This window comes from Mesoplodon densirostris, chromosome 6, assembly GCF_025265405.1.
Source record: "Mesoplodon densirostris isolate mMesDen1 chromosome 6, mMesDen1 primary haplotype, whole genome shotgun sequence".
In the NCBI taxonomy this organism is placed as follows: Eukaryota; Metazoa; Chordata; class Mammalia; order Artiodactyla; family Ziphiidae; genus Mesoplodon; species Mesoplodon densirostris.
This window is the reverse complement of record NC_082666.1, coordinates 62,191,376-62,207,937: the sequence shown is the minus strand read 5'-3', so window position 1 is coordinate 62,207,937 and position 16,562 is coordinate 62,191,376. Positions and strand designations below refer to the sequence as shown.

Below are 16,562 nucleotides of genomic sequence, written 5' to 3'. Positions count from 1 at the left end.
GATACACAGTAGGCGCTCAATAAACATTATTCTGCGCGTGTACAGCAATGATACGTATATACACACTAACATGGGGCCGTAGGATATCAGAGCAAGAAGGAAACTTAAAACACTCTAAACACCTTAAAACACTCTAAACGAACCGGACCTGGAGGGCCAGTCGTGCCCCGGGTCTCAGACTTCGACCCTCAAGTCTCTCAGGCTTTGGGGCAGTGAGGCAGCAGCGCAGCTCTCGAACCCTGGAGTCAAGGAAAAGTTCCGCACCTCAGGGCCGGAAGGAAAACAACAAGGGGGACCAAGGGGCGTGCCAAAACCGCCCTATCCCGCATAGAGCGATGCTGCGTAACCGAGCGGGCTGAAAACCCACCCAGACAAGCTGCGGTGAAAAGAAAACCGCAGCCGCTCTCTTGTGAGCCAAGACCAGAGAACAATGAGTTCAAGCCCTGCACGCGGAGGCTCGTGCTGCCGCGCCCGGGGGCGGGCCCAACTCGGGGCCTGACGGGAAACGTAGTGTCTAAAGCTGCGCCAGTGCAGCCCAGTTGCTCGCCGGCCCGGGCTACGCGCAACTACAAGACCCAGCAAGCCCCGCGAGGCCTTGATCAGCCGCTTTTCGCCGGGAAGGGAGAGGGGCGAACATGGCTGAAGGCAGCAGGGGCGGCTCAACATGCGGCGGCGGGGTCGGTGGCAGGCAGAACCCTGTTCCCAGCAGTGGCGGCTGCAACTTCCCAGACTACGAGCTTCCTGAGTTGAATACGCGCGTTTTCCATGTGGCCGCTTTCGGGGAGTTGTGGCTTGGCCGGCTGCGCGGTGAAGGGGACTTGTCGCTGAAGGAGCCGCCGGCACCGGCGCTGCCCGGGGGCCGAGGGGTTGCAGACCCCGGCCGGGAGGATGAGGCCGTGGCCCGGGATCTGGGCTGCAGCCTGGAAGCGGCAGCCGAGCTGAGGGCGGTGTGCGGGTGAGTGCGGGGCCGAGGGGCTCTTGCGGCTTGGAGTCAACCCGGGTGCAGCCTTGCTCCTGCGCGCCCCTGGGCCTCATCGTGGGGGCGGGCCTGTGGTTTACTCCCCGGGGTAGAAGGGCCGCCCTATCAAAGCTTTCCCGGAACAACGGGAGAAGTCCCGTGATGGGAATGCACAATTTCTGCTAGTGGAATTGAAGGGACGAGAGAGCCACATGAAAGATTGATTTTTCTATTCACTAGTTTTTAAAGTGCTTATTAATGTAGGAAAGCAATCAGTAACAGCGACGTGTATCTGTCTTTGACAAGACACTTTGACGACGGAGGAACCTTAGTTTATGATGAGGCTGGAAGGAGATTTAACCACAACAGTGTCAAAACTTTGATTATCTCTGGTCTCTTTTGGGGACCTCCTGGGTATGCTGTTATTGAGATATTCTTCAAAGTGCCTTATTTTAAATGAAAATATTAAAATAACGATCTCTTTCTCCATTTAACAGTATTGGCCGCCTTCAACCAGCCATATATCCCTTTCTTTATAGAATACTTGCACAGAATTCGCCTTTAATTCTGGTTATTTGATTGCTTAATTATTCAGTGATGTATTTAGGACACAACCCCTGCTTGCTAAGGACAGGATGCGGTGATTGCTTTGTTTGTTTGTTTTTGTTTTAGTCTTGATAAACTGAAGTGCCTTGAGGAAGGGGAGGATCCAGAAGTCATCCCAGAAAATACTGACCTAGTGACTTTGGGGTATGGAGGACTTTGCTTTTGTTACTTGCTACTTATTTAAATATTTTTTCAACGTTATATTATTCGAAAGTTGACAGTATGGTATTGTTATCCCACCTCCTAAATTCAACCATTGTTGACATGTGGCCGTATTGGCTTTAGCTGTATGTGTTTGAGATACCTCGTGTGTGTCTTTTTCTATTGCTGAACCATTCAGTAAGTTGCAGACATCATGATAATTTACCGCTAAGTACATCAGCATATAGCTTCTAAAAGTATGATCCTACTACTTAATCAGAGTGGTATTATTATACCTAAGAAAATTAACAGTAACAGCATTATCTCTAATATCCAGTCCATATTCAAATTGGTGTTTATTTTTAAGTGTTTACAAAGGTACAGTTAATCCGCTTAGATTTTGGGGTGGCAAGCTAAATACTCTGATAGTGTGGTAAAGGACTCGTGTTTTAAAATTTTCTGTCAGATCCATACTTTTGTAAATTAGGATAAAAATGAATTACTAGAAAAATGAAATTAAAAGGCAAACATAATAAAACTCCCAAGTTTTTTATCATTAAATTCAACAGTAATATTACTGTCATATAGGTGTGAACATTTCTAAATGCTTACTCTCATTGTCTGTACTGATTGGAAAACAAATAGCTCATAGATCAATTCCGGTCTGCCAACCACATTTTGAGAAAGGCTGCTCTATGGTAATACTATTATAGAGAAACTGCATGGAATAGTGAAGTTTGTAATTTCCAGTTTGTAGCCCGCTTACTTTGCACCATCTCAGCTATGTTGTCTTCCTTTATCCTACCCTTTCTATTGTCCCCCTCAAAAATTTAGGCAGGCGTTTCAACCCTACCTTGTTGGGTTATTTTTGTAATTGCCAAATCTGTTTCTCTTATCCCTGTTGCTAACACTTACATTAGCAACACTTGGAGCACTATAAAAGGTTCCTGTCTTTCCTATGTCCTGTGTTTTCTCCTGACTTATCCATCCTGCTATCACCTAAGCATGCTCATTTGCTGAGAAATTGAGAAATCAACCTCTCCTCTATGGGCAAATTTCAGATTTTTTTACTTAGACATTTGAAACCTTCCACATAGCCCAGATCTGCCTTTCTTGACTTGTTTTCAACCATTTTCTCTTTCAGTGCCTCAGGATGCACGTGGCCCCTCTCCCAAGTGAACCCTAACCTAACCAGTCTTTGAGTCCCTAACATTCATTTCCACATCTCTACAACCCATCTATCTCCCTTTAGAAATGGATACACTTGTAATGTCTAGAATTCTTTTAACATTTCTAAAGTCCTTGAAGGCTCATTTAGAGTCCAAGCTCCTTCATCTGTGAATTGCCCTTAAGCCTGTAGGACTGCTTTACTCCATTTGGTACCTTTTAACTATTGTTGATTGATTATTTGGATTTTTTTTCTAAAATGCACATCTGATTGTCTCACTCTCTTACATAAAATCTTTCAATGGTTCTTAGGCATAGTCCTGAGTTCTTAAATGGATCACAAGGTTCTCTATAGAATGGATCTTGCTGATCTTTTTGGCCCTACATCCCTGCAGTGCTCCAGCCATGTTACACTGTTTTTCAGTTCCTAGAATGTGCTCTCTCATCCTAGGCCTTTGCCTAGAACACTCACACTGCCTTATCCCCCGGTCTGGCTGACTTCTACTCATCTTTCAAGTTTTAGCTGAAGGACTAAGGACTCCATCTAGCTCCCCTTTTATGCTCATGTAGCCGCCGATACTTCTCTGTTGAAATACTCTTCACACTTATACTGTACTTATTTAATTTTTTGTTTTCTAGCTAGACTTAAAAGTTCCATAAGCTGTGTCTGTCACACCCACTGCCATGTCCCTCATTCCTAGAATTTTGGCATATAATAATAGGGAGTCAGTAGATATTTGTAGAATGAGTGGAATAAATGAAACTTGCATAACCTAAGGAAGTGATTTTTTAGAGATTGGCTAAAAGAAGAAAGTTGATGATATTTATAAAGCAGACTTTTTTTTTCTGTAGTTAATTACATGCTAATTGGCTTATAATGATGTTATTGAGCTATGTGAAATAGTAATTTTCAGACTGCTTTACACAGTGCTTCCCCTGGCTATTTTCTGTTACTAGATCAACTGGATCTCCTTGGTTGTCTTCTAGTCCCTTCCATAGGAAATGTGAGTAGAATTATATGTATCATCTAATGTAAAAGGAGTTAGTGCGGCATTCCTTAGCTGGGAATATTTTGATGTACTTTAAAACTATTATATTTAAAATAAGACTAATCTTAATCTTAACAGTACCACAAGTGAATTAGGCTTATGCCAAAAACAAAAAATCTGGGGCCTCCCTGGTGGCGCAGTGGTTGAGAGTCCGCCTGCCGATGCAGGGGACGCGGGTTCGTGCCCCGATCCCGGAGGATCCCACATGCCGCGGAGCGGCTGGGCCCGCGAGCCGTGGCCGCGGGGCCTGTGTGTCCGGAGCCTGTGCTCCGCAACGGGAGAGACCACAGCAGTGAGAGGCCCGCGTACAGCAAAAAAAAAAAAAACAAAACAAAACAAAAAAAACAAAAAACAAAAAAAACAAAAAAAAAAAACAAAAAATCTGTATCTCTATGCTTTCTCTTTCACTAAACCTTCCTTTCTTTTCCCTACCAATAACTTAAAAACGTAAAGTAAAAACAAAACCTAAGTACATGACCCCGTTATTGTGGCATAAAATACATTTCTAGCACTTCTTCTTTTCTCCAGAGGTTAAGCAACATTGTTTTGTTTTTGTTTTTGTTTTTTTGCGGTACGCAGGCCTCTCACTGTTGTGGCCTCTCCCGTTGCGGAGCGCAGCCTCTGGACGCACAGGCTCATGGGCCCAGCTGCTCCGCGGCATGTGCGATCCTCCCAGACCGGGGCACGAACCCGTGTCCCCCGCATCGGCAGGCGGACTCTCAACCACTGCGCCACCAGGGAAGCCCCAGCAACATTGTTTTTAATACAATAGCTTGTAAATAGAATATTTAAGAATATAATCTAAGAAAAATTTCCAGAATGGGGAAGAAAACCCAAACAAATTAAAAGGGCTCACTGGTTACCTGGGAAAATTAACTCAGAATTATCAACTCTGAGATGTGTCCTAGTAAAACAGTTATATTTCAGAGAGAAAATGGGTAACAAGGGGCATTAAAAAATATATAAATACAAAGGTAACCACTGGAACAAAAATGCAAAGACCAAACCTCCCTCTGCAATTTCTAAATAGACAAGCAGGGCTTCCCTGGTGGTGCAGTGGTTGAGAATCTGCCAGCCAATGCAGGGAACACGGGTTCAAGCCCTGGTCTGGGCAGATCCCACATGCCGCGGAGCAACTAGGCCCGTGAGCCACAACTACTGAGCCTGCGCGTCTGGAGCCTGTGCTCCGCAACAAGAGAGGCCACGATAGTGAGAGGCCCGTGGCACCATGATGAAGAGTGGCCCCTGCTTGCCGCAACTAGAGAAAGCCCTCACACAGGAACGAAGACCCAACACAGCCAAAAATAAATAAATAAATTTTAAAAAAATAGACAAGCAGAAAGACACGTCTCATAATGAAAAAAACCAGCTAATATAACAAAATACATACAATTAGAAAATGTAATAGAATTGAGGCCAAAGGCATCAGTTTTTCTCCAGTCTCATAAAAGGGTTTAGATTAGGCTCACAAAACAAAAACCTTGCAGAGACAACAGACACATCTAAAATAAAGTAATTCAGAGAGGCTAAAAATAAATGGTGGGACAAAAGTATACCAGATAAATGGAAAGAAAAATTGAGCAGATGTAATGGTCCTGATAACAGACTAATAAAATTCAAGTCCCCAAACATTAAATATGACAAAGGACACATTTTAGTGCTAAAAGCCACAAACCACAGTTAAGATAGAATACTTATAAATATATATACCCCAAAGAATACAGCAACCAACTTTATAAAACAAAACTATAGGGGATACAAGGAAACATAGCTAGAAACACACTAACAATAAGGCACTTTAATACACCAATCTCAGCACAAGACAGATCAACTGGCTAAAAAAAGTGAGGAGGTAAGAGCTCTAAACAACATAATCAGTAGGATATGTCTTATGGAGATACATATATATATACATAAAATTTATAACCCTGTGTTAGAGACTGCGTGACACATTCACAAAAGTTGGTTATATATTAGGTCACAGAGGAAACATCATAACATCCATTGAGTAGAAATAAAACAAACAGCACTCTCTGATCACAACATAATAAAACTAGAATTTACTAACAAAAACAAAAATCAGGCCATTCTAACATGGAACTGTTCTAACAGGGCTACTGTTACAACGTGGTAAAATATATATACCTTAGTTGTAAAGCTAGTATCTTACTTAATAGAGAAGCAGTACATGTATTTCTGCTAAGATTTGGAATAAGCAAGCATGCCTAGTATCTCACTGCTTTGCAGCATTGTATTATAGGATTAGCCATGCAGTTTGACAAGTGGAATCAATTAGAAGCATAAGAGTAGATAAAGAAGAAAAACTAGTTCTATTTGTGAATGATTTAATGGTATTACCTGGAAAAGAAATCAATGCTAAAACAGACAGAAACCAACAAAGAATTTAGTGTAAGAACAGGATACAAAATTGATAAATAAAAAAAATAGCCTTTGTTGATACAAACAGTAAACAGTTAGAGGACATAATAGTGGAGGAAAATCCCATTTACAATAGTCAAAAAGGTTAAATACTTAAGAATAAATTTAACAAGAAATGTGTAAAACTGAGGTAAGGGAAAATTTTAAACCCTCCTGAAAGACTCAAAAAATCTTTAAAACATTGAAAGATAGCCTCTGTTCTTGAATAGGAATACTAAGCATTATAATGTTGTTAGTTCTTTCTAAGTTAATTTACAGATTAAGTGCAATCCCAATAAAAATACTAAAAATATTGGTTATTTTTTGGAGTTAGACAGTTGATAATAAAGTTCATATGGAATATATTCAAGAATAACTAGGAAAAAAACTGGGTGAGGAGGAGAAAATTGTGAGTGCCTGGTAATTTTACCATATATTAAAATATACTACAAAGTCTTTATAATTAAAACAGTGGGTACTAGTTCATGAATAGACAAATAGACCAGTGGAATAGAAGAGAAAGTCCAGTTAGATTCAAATGCATATGGAAATTTAGTATGACGCTGTACACAAGAATAAACTCCAGAGGGATTGGGATCAAAATGTAGAAAGTGAAACGTACCTACCTTGGTGTAGTGAAAGGCTTTCTAACTATGATTTAAATCCAGAGGTAATAAAAGGAAAAGATTGATAAAATTGACTACCTATAAAAATTTTAAATTTTGCATGACAAAAAACACCATAAACAAAGTCAAAAGACAGCTGCCAGACTTGGAGAAAATATAACATATACACAAAGAGCTGGTAACCCAAATATATAATACCTTAAAAGTTGAGGGACAAAGACCAAAAACCCAAAGGGAAAATGGGGAAAAGATGTGAACCAATAACTCACACACAAAAAAGATATAAAAATGACTCACAAACGTGAAAAAATGTTCATGCAGATTCATTATTAGAGAAATGCAAGTTAAAATGACAGATACCTTTTTTCTCCTATCAGACTGGCACAAATTTTAAAATATACATTCTTTTGATGAGGCTGAGGGAAGCAGGCATTTTCAGACATTCCTGATAGAAACGTAAATTGATAACAGCCCTCCTCTAGGGAAATCAGGTAATGCTCAACACAAAATTACATAGGCACTTAGCAGTCCCACTTCTGGCAATCTCTACTGAAGATATACCTCCAACAATATGACAGTTTATTATGCATAAGGTTATTCGTTGCAGCATTATTTGTAATAGCAAATATTTGAAATATCCTAAATATACATACATAGGATAGTGTTGAAGAAATTATAGGACATCCACACAGTGCAGTATTGTGTAGCTGTGCTAAAGGATAAGGAAGGATGAACCAGTAGAGAGATTTCTAGGAAATACTGTTACGTGACAAAAGCAAAGCCCAGAAGCATATGTTACCCTTCTTGGAAAAAAGAAGTTTCACTGGGTATCAATTTACTGGCTGTCATCTAAAAGTGTACCCTTTTCGCCTACTCTGTAAAAATGAGTCTCAGCTCTTTAAATATTTTTCCTTTCCCAACTGGCACAGTATTAAGCTTTGTCAGTAAAGGGCACAGGAGAGACTTTGCATGAGGAAGGAGTTCTGCTTCTTTGTGCCATGTGCTGGCTCAGCAGGGTCCTGCAGCGCACACAGCTTCCCCAGCATCCAGCTCCCGCAGTACCCGGCAGTCAGTAACACAGAGCTTTCCCTGCCACTCCACTCCCCTTGAAACCTCCCTGGAAAAGCTTTTCCTGACACCCTTGAGGGCAGATTTCCAGCAGTTTCCACTGATGCACCCTAGCAACTTCTCTGCCATTCAGCGAGTCACAGCCATTTCCTCTCCAACAGGGTCTGGCTCTCAGTCCTGGGGGAAGAAAAGGGACCCTTCCTTGGGTATTCGTTCTTAGCACAAGGGGTAGGGTTCCTTGTGTGCTCTTCCTGTATTCTCTAGCGTTCTCTACTTCTTACTTGCCAGTCCCTCATTACTCCAGTCCTCTGTTAAAAGTTAATAATTCTTTAGATTAAGCTTTCTCTGTTCAAATTACTGTTTAGTTTTTTTCTCCTAAATGAACTCAGACTGACACAAAAAGGAATATAAGAAAATACATAGGTATCTGTGTATTTGAACAAAAGAAATGGAGAGGGTAAACCAGACTGTAGAGATTGGTGGCCTGTGGTGGGTTGGTAGGACAGAGGTGGAAAGAAAGGAGGAAATAGGTACAGGTTAGTGGTTGGGACAAAGAGGGAATGATACTTCTGTGAATATGTATACTTTTTATAACTCTTAGAGTCATAGTAGTGTTTCACATATATTTTACACAACCCAAAAGTAATCAGACAATTAAAACCAGCCAAGATGTAGGGGGAGACCCAAAATAGAACATGAAAACTAACAAATGAGTCTAATTGTGTTACAAATGAATGGCATAACAACACTGAAGAGAATTAGTAGGAAAGATCTAATCTGATTCTGTATCAAAGTGTACTTGGGGGCTTCGCTGGTGGCGCAGTGGTTGAGAGTCCGCCTGCTGATGCAGGGGACACGGGTTCGTGCCCCGGTCCGGGAAGATCCCACATGCCACGGAGCGGCTGGGCCCATGAGCCATGGCTGCTGAGCCTGCGTGTCCGGAGCCTGTGCTCCGCAGCAGGAGAGGCCACAACAGTGAGAGGCCCGCGTACTGCAAAACAAAACAAAACAAAAAAAAGTGTACTTGGATTCAGTGTTGTAAGGCTGAAGACAAAAAGAACTACTAATTTTTAGTGTTTTTCACAGGGGTGTAGGTTAGCAATTCTGAAACCATGTTTTTTAAAGAACTGAACGTGTAAGTGAATAGATTATAGATAAAGGGAGCTGGGTTTCTTACTTGTGGAGAAAAGTTATAAACAAGGAAAGGTTGAAGGCTAAAATGAATCCTGATTTTAGTTTGGGATTAGAAGTATTAGTATAAACTCAATGGCTTTAAAAATATATAACAGAGTATTGGGTTAAATAAACTACATTATTGAAGTTAAAAAATATATAAACAGAAAAATACAGAAACAGATATTTGTACATGTGTGGTTTAGTATATATATGTATGTTTCGTACCTCTCTCTGCTGAGAGTCCTGGAGCAGTGACTGCGGTAACAATGAGAACACCTCATGCTCAGGTACAGGTGTCTAAACGTCTCTCCAGTGAAGGAACTAGGGCTCCTAGGAGAAGTGGTTGATTCCAGGGCTGAGACACGAAAATACAGGGTGAGCCTTGAGCATCTTCTGTGGTGCCAGAAAGTAAGGAAATGCTTAACAAGAAAAAAAAAAAAAAGATGACTTGTTGAAAGAACAGAGCCAAGTTGAAGGAGTTCCTAGTGGCCAAAACTAGAATAATTTGAGCAACAGAATAACAATAGTATTAGATTTTAACCCATAGAATAAAGTAAATATTTATGAGTTCATACAAATAATATAAATAACCAAATAAATAAATAAATAGGAAGAAAGAGGCAGGTCTTCCTCATAATACCAATGAATAAATGTTAAAGGAGGAAAATAGAGAATCACTGTTAGGTATAAACCACAGTAATAAGTGTTGTAGACAAAATCTACTGGTGACTGCTAAAATTCCTGGATGAAAGTTTGAGGAGAAACAAGATTTGCATAGTCTCAAAATATCTCCCCGCAAACACTTATCAGGGACAAAGGAAAAGAAAATATCTTTGTAATGTAGGAACCTGGCAGACAGGAGCTTAACCAAGGTAGATATCTACAGGAATAAGACATACTAATATTAACATTATGAACATCAGGATGATACAGTGAGAAGGAGGAAAACATCATTTTTGTGGTATTCTTGTCAAAAGTTTATAAGCTTACTCCAATTATGAGGCAACAGCAATGAAACCCAAATTGAGGGACTTTCTATAAAAACACTGATTAGGGCTCTTTGAAAATGTCAAGGTCATGAAAGACAGCGACTGAGGAACTGTAAAGGACTGGAGGGGAAAGGAGAAATTAGAAATGCAATGTGGTGTCTGAATAGGATCCTGGGACAAAAAAAAGAGGCACTAAAGTTAAAAATTTGTGAAATTCAAAAAAGTTCTTTAGTTAATAATACTGTATTAATGTTAATTTCCTGGTCTTGATAATTATTCTATGAACATGTAAGATGTTAACAGGGAAAGCCAGGTAAGAGATATAAAGGAATTCTTTGTACTATTTTTGCAGCCTTTCTTTAAGTCTAAAATTAGTTCAGAATAAAAAGCTAAATATTAGGGCTTCCCTGGTGGCGCAGTGGTTGAGAGTCCGCCTGCCGATGCAGGGGACACGGGTTCGTGCCCCGATCCCGGAAGATCCCACATGCCGCGGAGCGGCTGGGCCCGCGAGCCATGGCCGCGGAGCCTGTGTGTCCGGAGCCTGTGCTCCGCAACGGGAGAGGCCACAGCAGTGAGAGGCCCGCGTACAGCAAAAAAAAAAAAAAAAAAAAAAAAAAAAAAAAAAAAGCTAAATATTAAAGATATTTTTGAAGCCCCAGTAAAGAATGTTGAAGTTTGATTTTTCTTGTAACAGGGTTAGAAAGAGACTTCTGGAACACCGAGAAGAAACGATAACGATAGACCGGGTCTGCAGACAAGAAACATTTGCTTATGAGATGGTAAATGTCTTATCTTTTCCACCTTTTCCCATGAAACACACTCTCATTGATGTTAGTGATGACTGTATGGTGGCTTTATATTGGATGTGCTTAATTAGAAACAAATTAGAGAAACTTCACTGGGACTGGGAACTAGTAGGAGAAAAAGATCAATAAAATTCAAGTGATGGGGAATTCCCTGGCAGTCCAATGGTTAGGACTCCACTTTCACTGCCGAGGGCACAGATTCAATCCCTGGTTGGGGAACTAAGATCCCGCAAGCCATGCAGTGCAGCCAAAAAAAAAAAAAAAAAAAAAAGGAAAAAAATCAAGGGATGGCACATTTTCCTGTCAGATCTCAGCCTTTATTTTTGCTTTTACTTTGGTCTTGCCCTCTGTATTAGGCTTATTTCATGCCTTTCATCACCCTCTTTCTGATATTTTTGTTCTGCTCCTGATTTTGGTTTAACTATATTCTTTTCTAATCCATTATTTCTTAGCTAAAACCCTCAGAATAATTTAAGATGGTGAATAATGAGGAATTAAGTGTTAGTAGACATGATAGGTTCATTCAGTACATGTTCTTGATAACTTATTACGAGCCAAATGCTGTTTTAGGCACTTAATAGTGCAGAAGGGCATCTGTTCTCTCTCACTTATTTTTATAATTGTAGAATTTACATAACATAAAATTTAACATTTTAACCATTTTAAATGTTCATTTAAGTGGCATTAAGTACATTCACAATGCTGTGTGAGCATCACCACTATTTTCTGAACTTTTTCATCATCCCAAACAGAAATTCTATACCCATTAACACCAACTCCCCATTCTCCCTTCCCCCAGCCCCTGGTAACCTCTGTTCTACTTTCCATTTCTGTGGATTTGCCTATTATAAATATTTCATATAAGTAGAATCATGCAGTATTTGTTCTTTTTGTATCTGGCCTATTTTACTTACTATAATGTTTTAATGGTTCTTCCATGCTGTAGCATGCATGAGAACTTCATTCCTTTTTATGGCTGAATAATATTACCATTGTATGGATATACCACATTTTGTTTATTCATCTGTTGTTGGACATTTGGGTAATAGCTGCTTTTGGCTCTTGTAAATGATGCTATAATGAACATTAGTGTACAAGTATCTGTTTGAGTCCATTTTCAGCTCTTTTCAGTATATACCAAGGAGTGGAATTGCTTGGTCGTATGGTAATTCTAGGTTTAACATTTTGAGGAACTACCAAACTGTTTTCCACAGGGGTTGAATTATTTTATATTCCCACCAGCAATGTGGGAATGTTTCAGTTTCTCCACATTCTTGTCAGCATTTATTATTTTCTAGGCTTTGATAATAGCCATCTTAATGGGTGTGAAGTGGTATTCATTATGGTTTTGATTTGCATTTCCCTAATGATTATTGATGTTGGGCATCTTTTCGTGTGCTTTTTGGCCATTTGTATATTTTCTTTGGAGAAAGGTCTATTAAAGTCCTTTGAGTCCTTTGCCAGTATTTAAATTGGCTCGTTTGTCTCTTTGTTTTTGAGTTGTGAGTTCTTTGTATGTTCTGGATACTAGACGCTTACCATATGTATAACTTTAAAATATTTTCTTCCATTCTGTGGATTGTCTTTTTACTCTCTTGATAGTGTCCTTTGATATACAAAAGTTTAAAAATTTGATAAAATACAAGTTATCTGTTTTTTTCTTTTGTTATTTGTGCTTTTGATGTCATACTTAAGAAACAATCGCCAAATCCAACGTCATGAAGATTTTATTTTACCCTGTTTTCTATAAGAGTTTTATAGTTTTAGCTCTTAAGTTGATCCATTTTTAGTTAATTTTTATGTATGGTATAAGGTAAAGGTTCAACTTCATTCTTCTGCATGTGGATATTCAGTTTTCTCAGCACAAAAGACTGTCTATTCCCTATTGAGTGGTTTTGGTACCTTTGTTAAAAGTCAGTTGACCAAATAAGGTTTATTTCTGAGTTCTCTATTCTATTTCATTGGTCTGTATGTCTGTCCATATCCTGGTACCACATTGTTTTGATTACTGTGGCTTTGTGGTCATTTTTGAAATTTGGAAATGTTAGTCTTCCAATTTTGTTCTTTTTCAAAATTGTTTTCACTATTCATGGTCCCTTGAAATTCCATACGAATTTTAGGATGAGTTTTTCTATTTCTGTAATAACAAAAAAAGCATTGAGGTTTTGATAGGGATTGCATCAAATCTTTATATTGTTTTGGGTAGCATTATACTACCAAATTGGATACTGTCTTCCAATCCATGAACAAAAGATGTCTTTCAGTTTGTTTAGGTTGTCTTTAATTTTGTTCAGCAACATTTTGTAGTTTTTTTGTGTGTACAAGTCTTTCATCTCCTTTCTTAAATTGTTTACTAAGTATTTTATTTCTTTCCTTGCTATTTTAAATGGAATTGTTTTCTTAATATTCTTTTCAAATTGTTCATTGCTATTGTATAGAAATACAACTGATTTTTGTGTTGGTTTTATATCCTGCAACTTTACTAAATTTATTAGCTCTAACAGGATTTTTTTTGTGTGTGAGTTCTTTAGGATTTTTTACATAGAAGATCATGCATGTCATCTGCAGAGATAACTTTATTCTTTTCCAATTTGGTTGCTCACTTGACCTGTCTTCCTCCCTTCCTCCCTTCCTCCCTTCCTCCCTTCTTTCCTTCTTTCCTTCCTTTTCCCCCTAATTTCTCTGGATAGAATTTCTCTAGTACTTTGTTGAATAGAAGTGGCAGAAGTGTACATCCTTATCAATCTTTAACTATTGAGTATTAGTTTAGCTGTGGGTTTTTCATATATGACTTTTATCATATTGAGTAAGTTCCCTTCGATTCCTATTTTATTTAATGTTTTTATCAAGAAAGGGTATTGGATTTTGTCAAATGTTTTTTCTGCATCAATTGAGATGATGTGTTTTTTTCCATCATTCTATTAGTGTGGTATATTACATTGATTTGCATTTGTTGAACTACCCTTGCATCCTGAGGATGAATCCCACTTGGTTGTGATATGTGATCCCTTTTATATGCTGTTGAACTTGTTTTGCTAGTATTTTGTTGAGAATTTTTATATTTATATTTATAAGGGATGTTGGCCTGTAGTTTTCTCATATTGTCTTTGTCTGACTTTGGTATCAGAGTATGCTGATCTCATAGAATGAGTTAGGAAGTATTCCCTCCTCTTCAGATTTTTTGGAGGACTTCAGGAAGGATTGATAAATTCACCAGTGAAGCCATCTGGTCCTGGGCTTTTCTTTGTTAGGAGGTTTTTAATTTCTGATTTAATTTTCTTACTTGTTACAGGTCCATTCACATTTTCTATTTCTTCTTGAGTTAGTTTTGATTTATTTCCTTCCTTCTGCTAGCTTTGGGTTTAGTTTTCTTTTCCTTGTTCCTTAGGTTATTGGTTTGAGATTGTTCTTTTCTAATGTAGATGTTTAGAGCTATAAGTTTCCCTCTTTGTACTGCTTTTGCTACATCTCATAAGTTTCTTTCTTTTTTTTTAAAATTTATTTACGTATTTATTCTTGCTGTGTTTCTGTGCAAGGGCTTTCTCTAGGTGCGGCAAGCGGGGGCCACTCTTCATCATGGTGCCACGGGCCTCTCACTATCATGGCCTCTCTTGTTGCGGAGCACAGGCTCCAGATGCGCAGGCTCAGTAGTTGTGGCTCATGGGCCCAGTTGCTCCGCGGCATGTGGGATCCTCCCAGACCAGGGCTTGAACCCGTGTCTCCTGCATTGGCAGGCGGACTCCCAACCACTGCACCACCAGGGAAGCCCCCATAAGTTTCTTATGTTGTGTTTTTGTTTTCATTTGTTTCAAAGTATTTTGTAATTTCCCTTGTGATTTCTTTTTTGACCCATTGGTTGTTTAAAAGCATGCTGTTTAATTTCTACATGGAATTTTTCAGTTTTCCTCCTGTTACTGATTTCTAGTTTCATTCCATTGTGATCAGAAATGATACTTTTTAAAAATATATATTTATTTTATTTATTTATTTTTGGCTGCATTGGGTCTTCGTTGCTGCATGTGGGCTTTCTCTAGTTGCAGCAAGTGGGGGCTACTCTTTGTTGCGGCGTGCAGGCTTTTCATTGCAGTGGCTCTAGGCCCTTGGGCTTCAGTAGTTGTGGCACATGGGCTCAGTAGTTGTGGCTCACGGGCTCTAGAGCTCAGGCTCAGTAGTTGTGGCACATGGGCTTCGTTGCTTCACGGCATGTGGGATCTTCCTGGACCAGGGATTGAACCCATGTCCCCTGCATTGGCAGGCGGATTCTTAACCACTGCGCCAACAGGGAGGTTCCAGAAATGATACTTTTAATGATTTTAATTTTTAAAATTTATTAACACTTGGTGGTCTATCCTAGAGAATGGTCCCTGTGCCCTTGAAAAGCATGTATATTCTGCTATTGTTGGATAGAGTGTTCTATATATGTCTGTTAGTTCTAACTGGTTTCTAGTGTTGTTCAAGTCTTCTATCTCCTTATTAATTTTCCATATGGATGTTCTACTTATTGTTGAGGGTGAGGTATTGAAATCTCCAAGTATTATTGTAGAAACCATCTGTTTTCCCTTCAGTTCTGTCAGTTTTCCCTTTATATCTTGTGAAGTTCCGTTGTTAGCTGCATATAAGTATTGTATCTTGCTGGATTGTATCTTTTATCAATATATAATGCCCTTCTTTGTCTCTTGTGACCTTTCTTTGACTTAAAGTCTATTTTGTTTGACAGTAATATAGCACCCTCAGCTTTCTTTTGGTTATTATTTGTATGGAATATCTTTTTCCATCTTTTACTTTCAGTCTCTTTGTGTCTTCATATCTAAAGTCTGTCTGTTGTAGAGAGTGCATAGATGGATCTCGTTTTATCCAACCTGCCAGTCTTCTGCCTTTTTAATAGGAGAGTTCAGTCCATTTACATTTAGAGTAATTACTGATGAGGATTTACCTCTGCTATTTAGCTATTTGTATGTCATATATGTTTTTTGTTCTTCAGTTCTTCCATTCAGTTTGTATTTAACTGAATTTTTGTGGTGTATCCTTTTGGCTCCATTCTGTTTTCCTTCTGTATGTGTTCTTATTTTCTTAGTGGTTACCTTGCAGATTAAAATTAACATCTTAAACATAGAACAACCTAGTTTTAGTAATACCAACTTTTTCAGTAGTGTGTGTATGTGTGTACATACATATATATATATATATATATATATATATATATATATATATATGTATGTACACACATGGTCCTATACCTCTCCGTCTCTTCCCTTTATATTGTGATTGTCACAGATAACATCTTTATATATTACGTGTCTGTTAACATAGTTTATAAATATTGTTTTAGGCATTTGCTGTTGAAATCACATAAGGAAAAAAAGAAGTTACAAACCAAAAGTACAGTAATTCTGACTTTTATATTTACTTATGTTTTTACCTTTACCAGTGTTCCTTATTTCTTATAGATTCAAGTTACTGTCTAGTGTCTTCATCTCAGGCTGAAGAATTCTCTTTAACATTTCTTATAGGGCAGGTCTACTGGTAATGAACTCCCTCAGCTTTTGTTTATCTGAAAA

At 38.8% G+C, this 16,562-nt stretch overlaps 1 protein-coding gene across 1 annotated transcript in view; it reads left to right on the top strand.

Moving 5' to 3' along the window:
• The first annotated feature begins 620 nt into the window (after positions 1-620).
• The window catches only part of SNAPC3 (small nuclear RNA activating complex polypeptide 3), a 38,458-nt gene continuing 22,516 nt past the window's right edge, over positions 621-16,562 (top strand). The window contains exons 1-3 of the mRNA XM_060102108.1: positions 621-955; positions 1,631-1,708; positions 10,893-10,977. Of these exons, the coding sequence (XP_059958091.1) occupies positions 636-955; positions 1,631-1,708; positions 10,893-10,977 (483 nt within the window). The 5' untranslated portion in view covers positions 621-635. The remainder of the gene's footprint in view (positions 956-1,630; positions 1,709-10,892; positions 10,978-16,562) is intronic.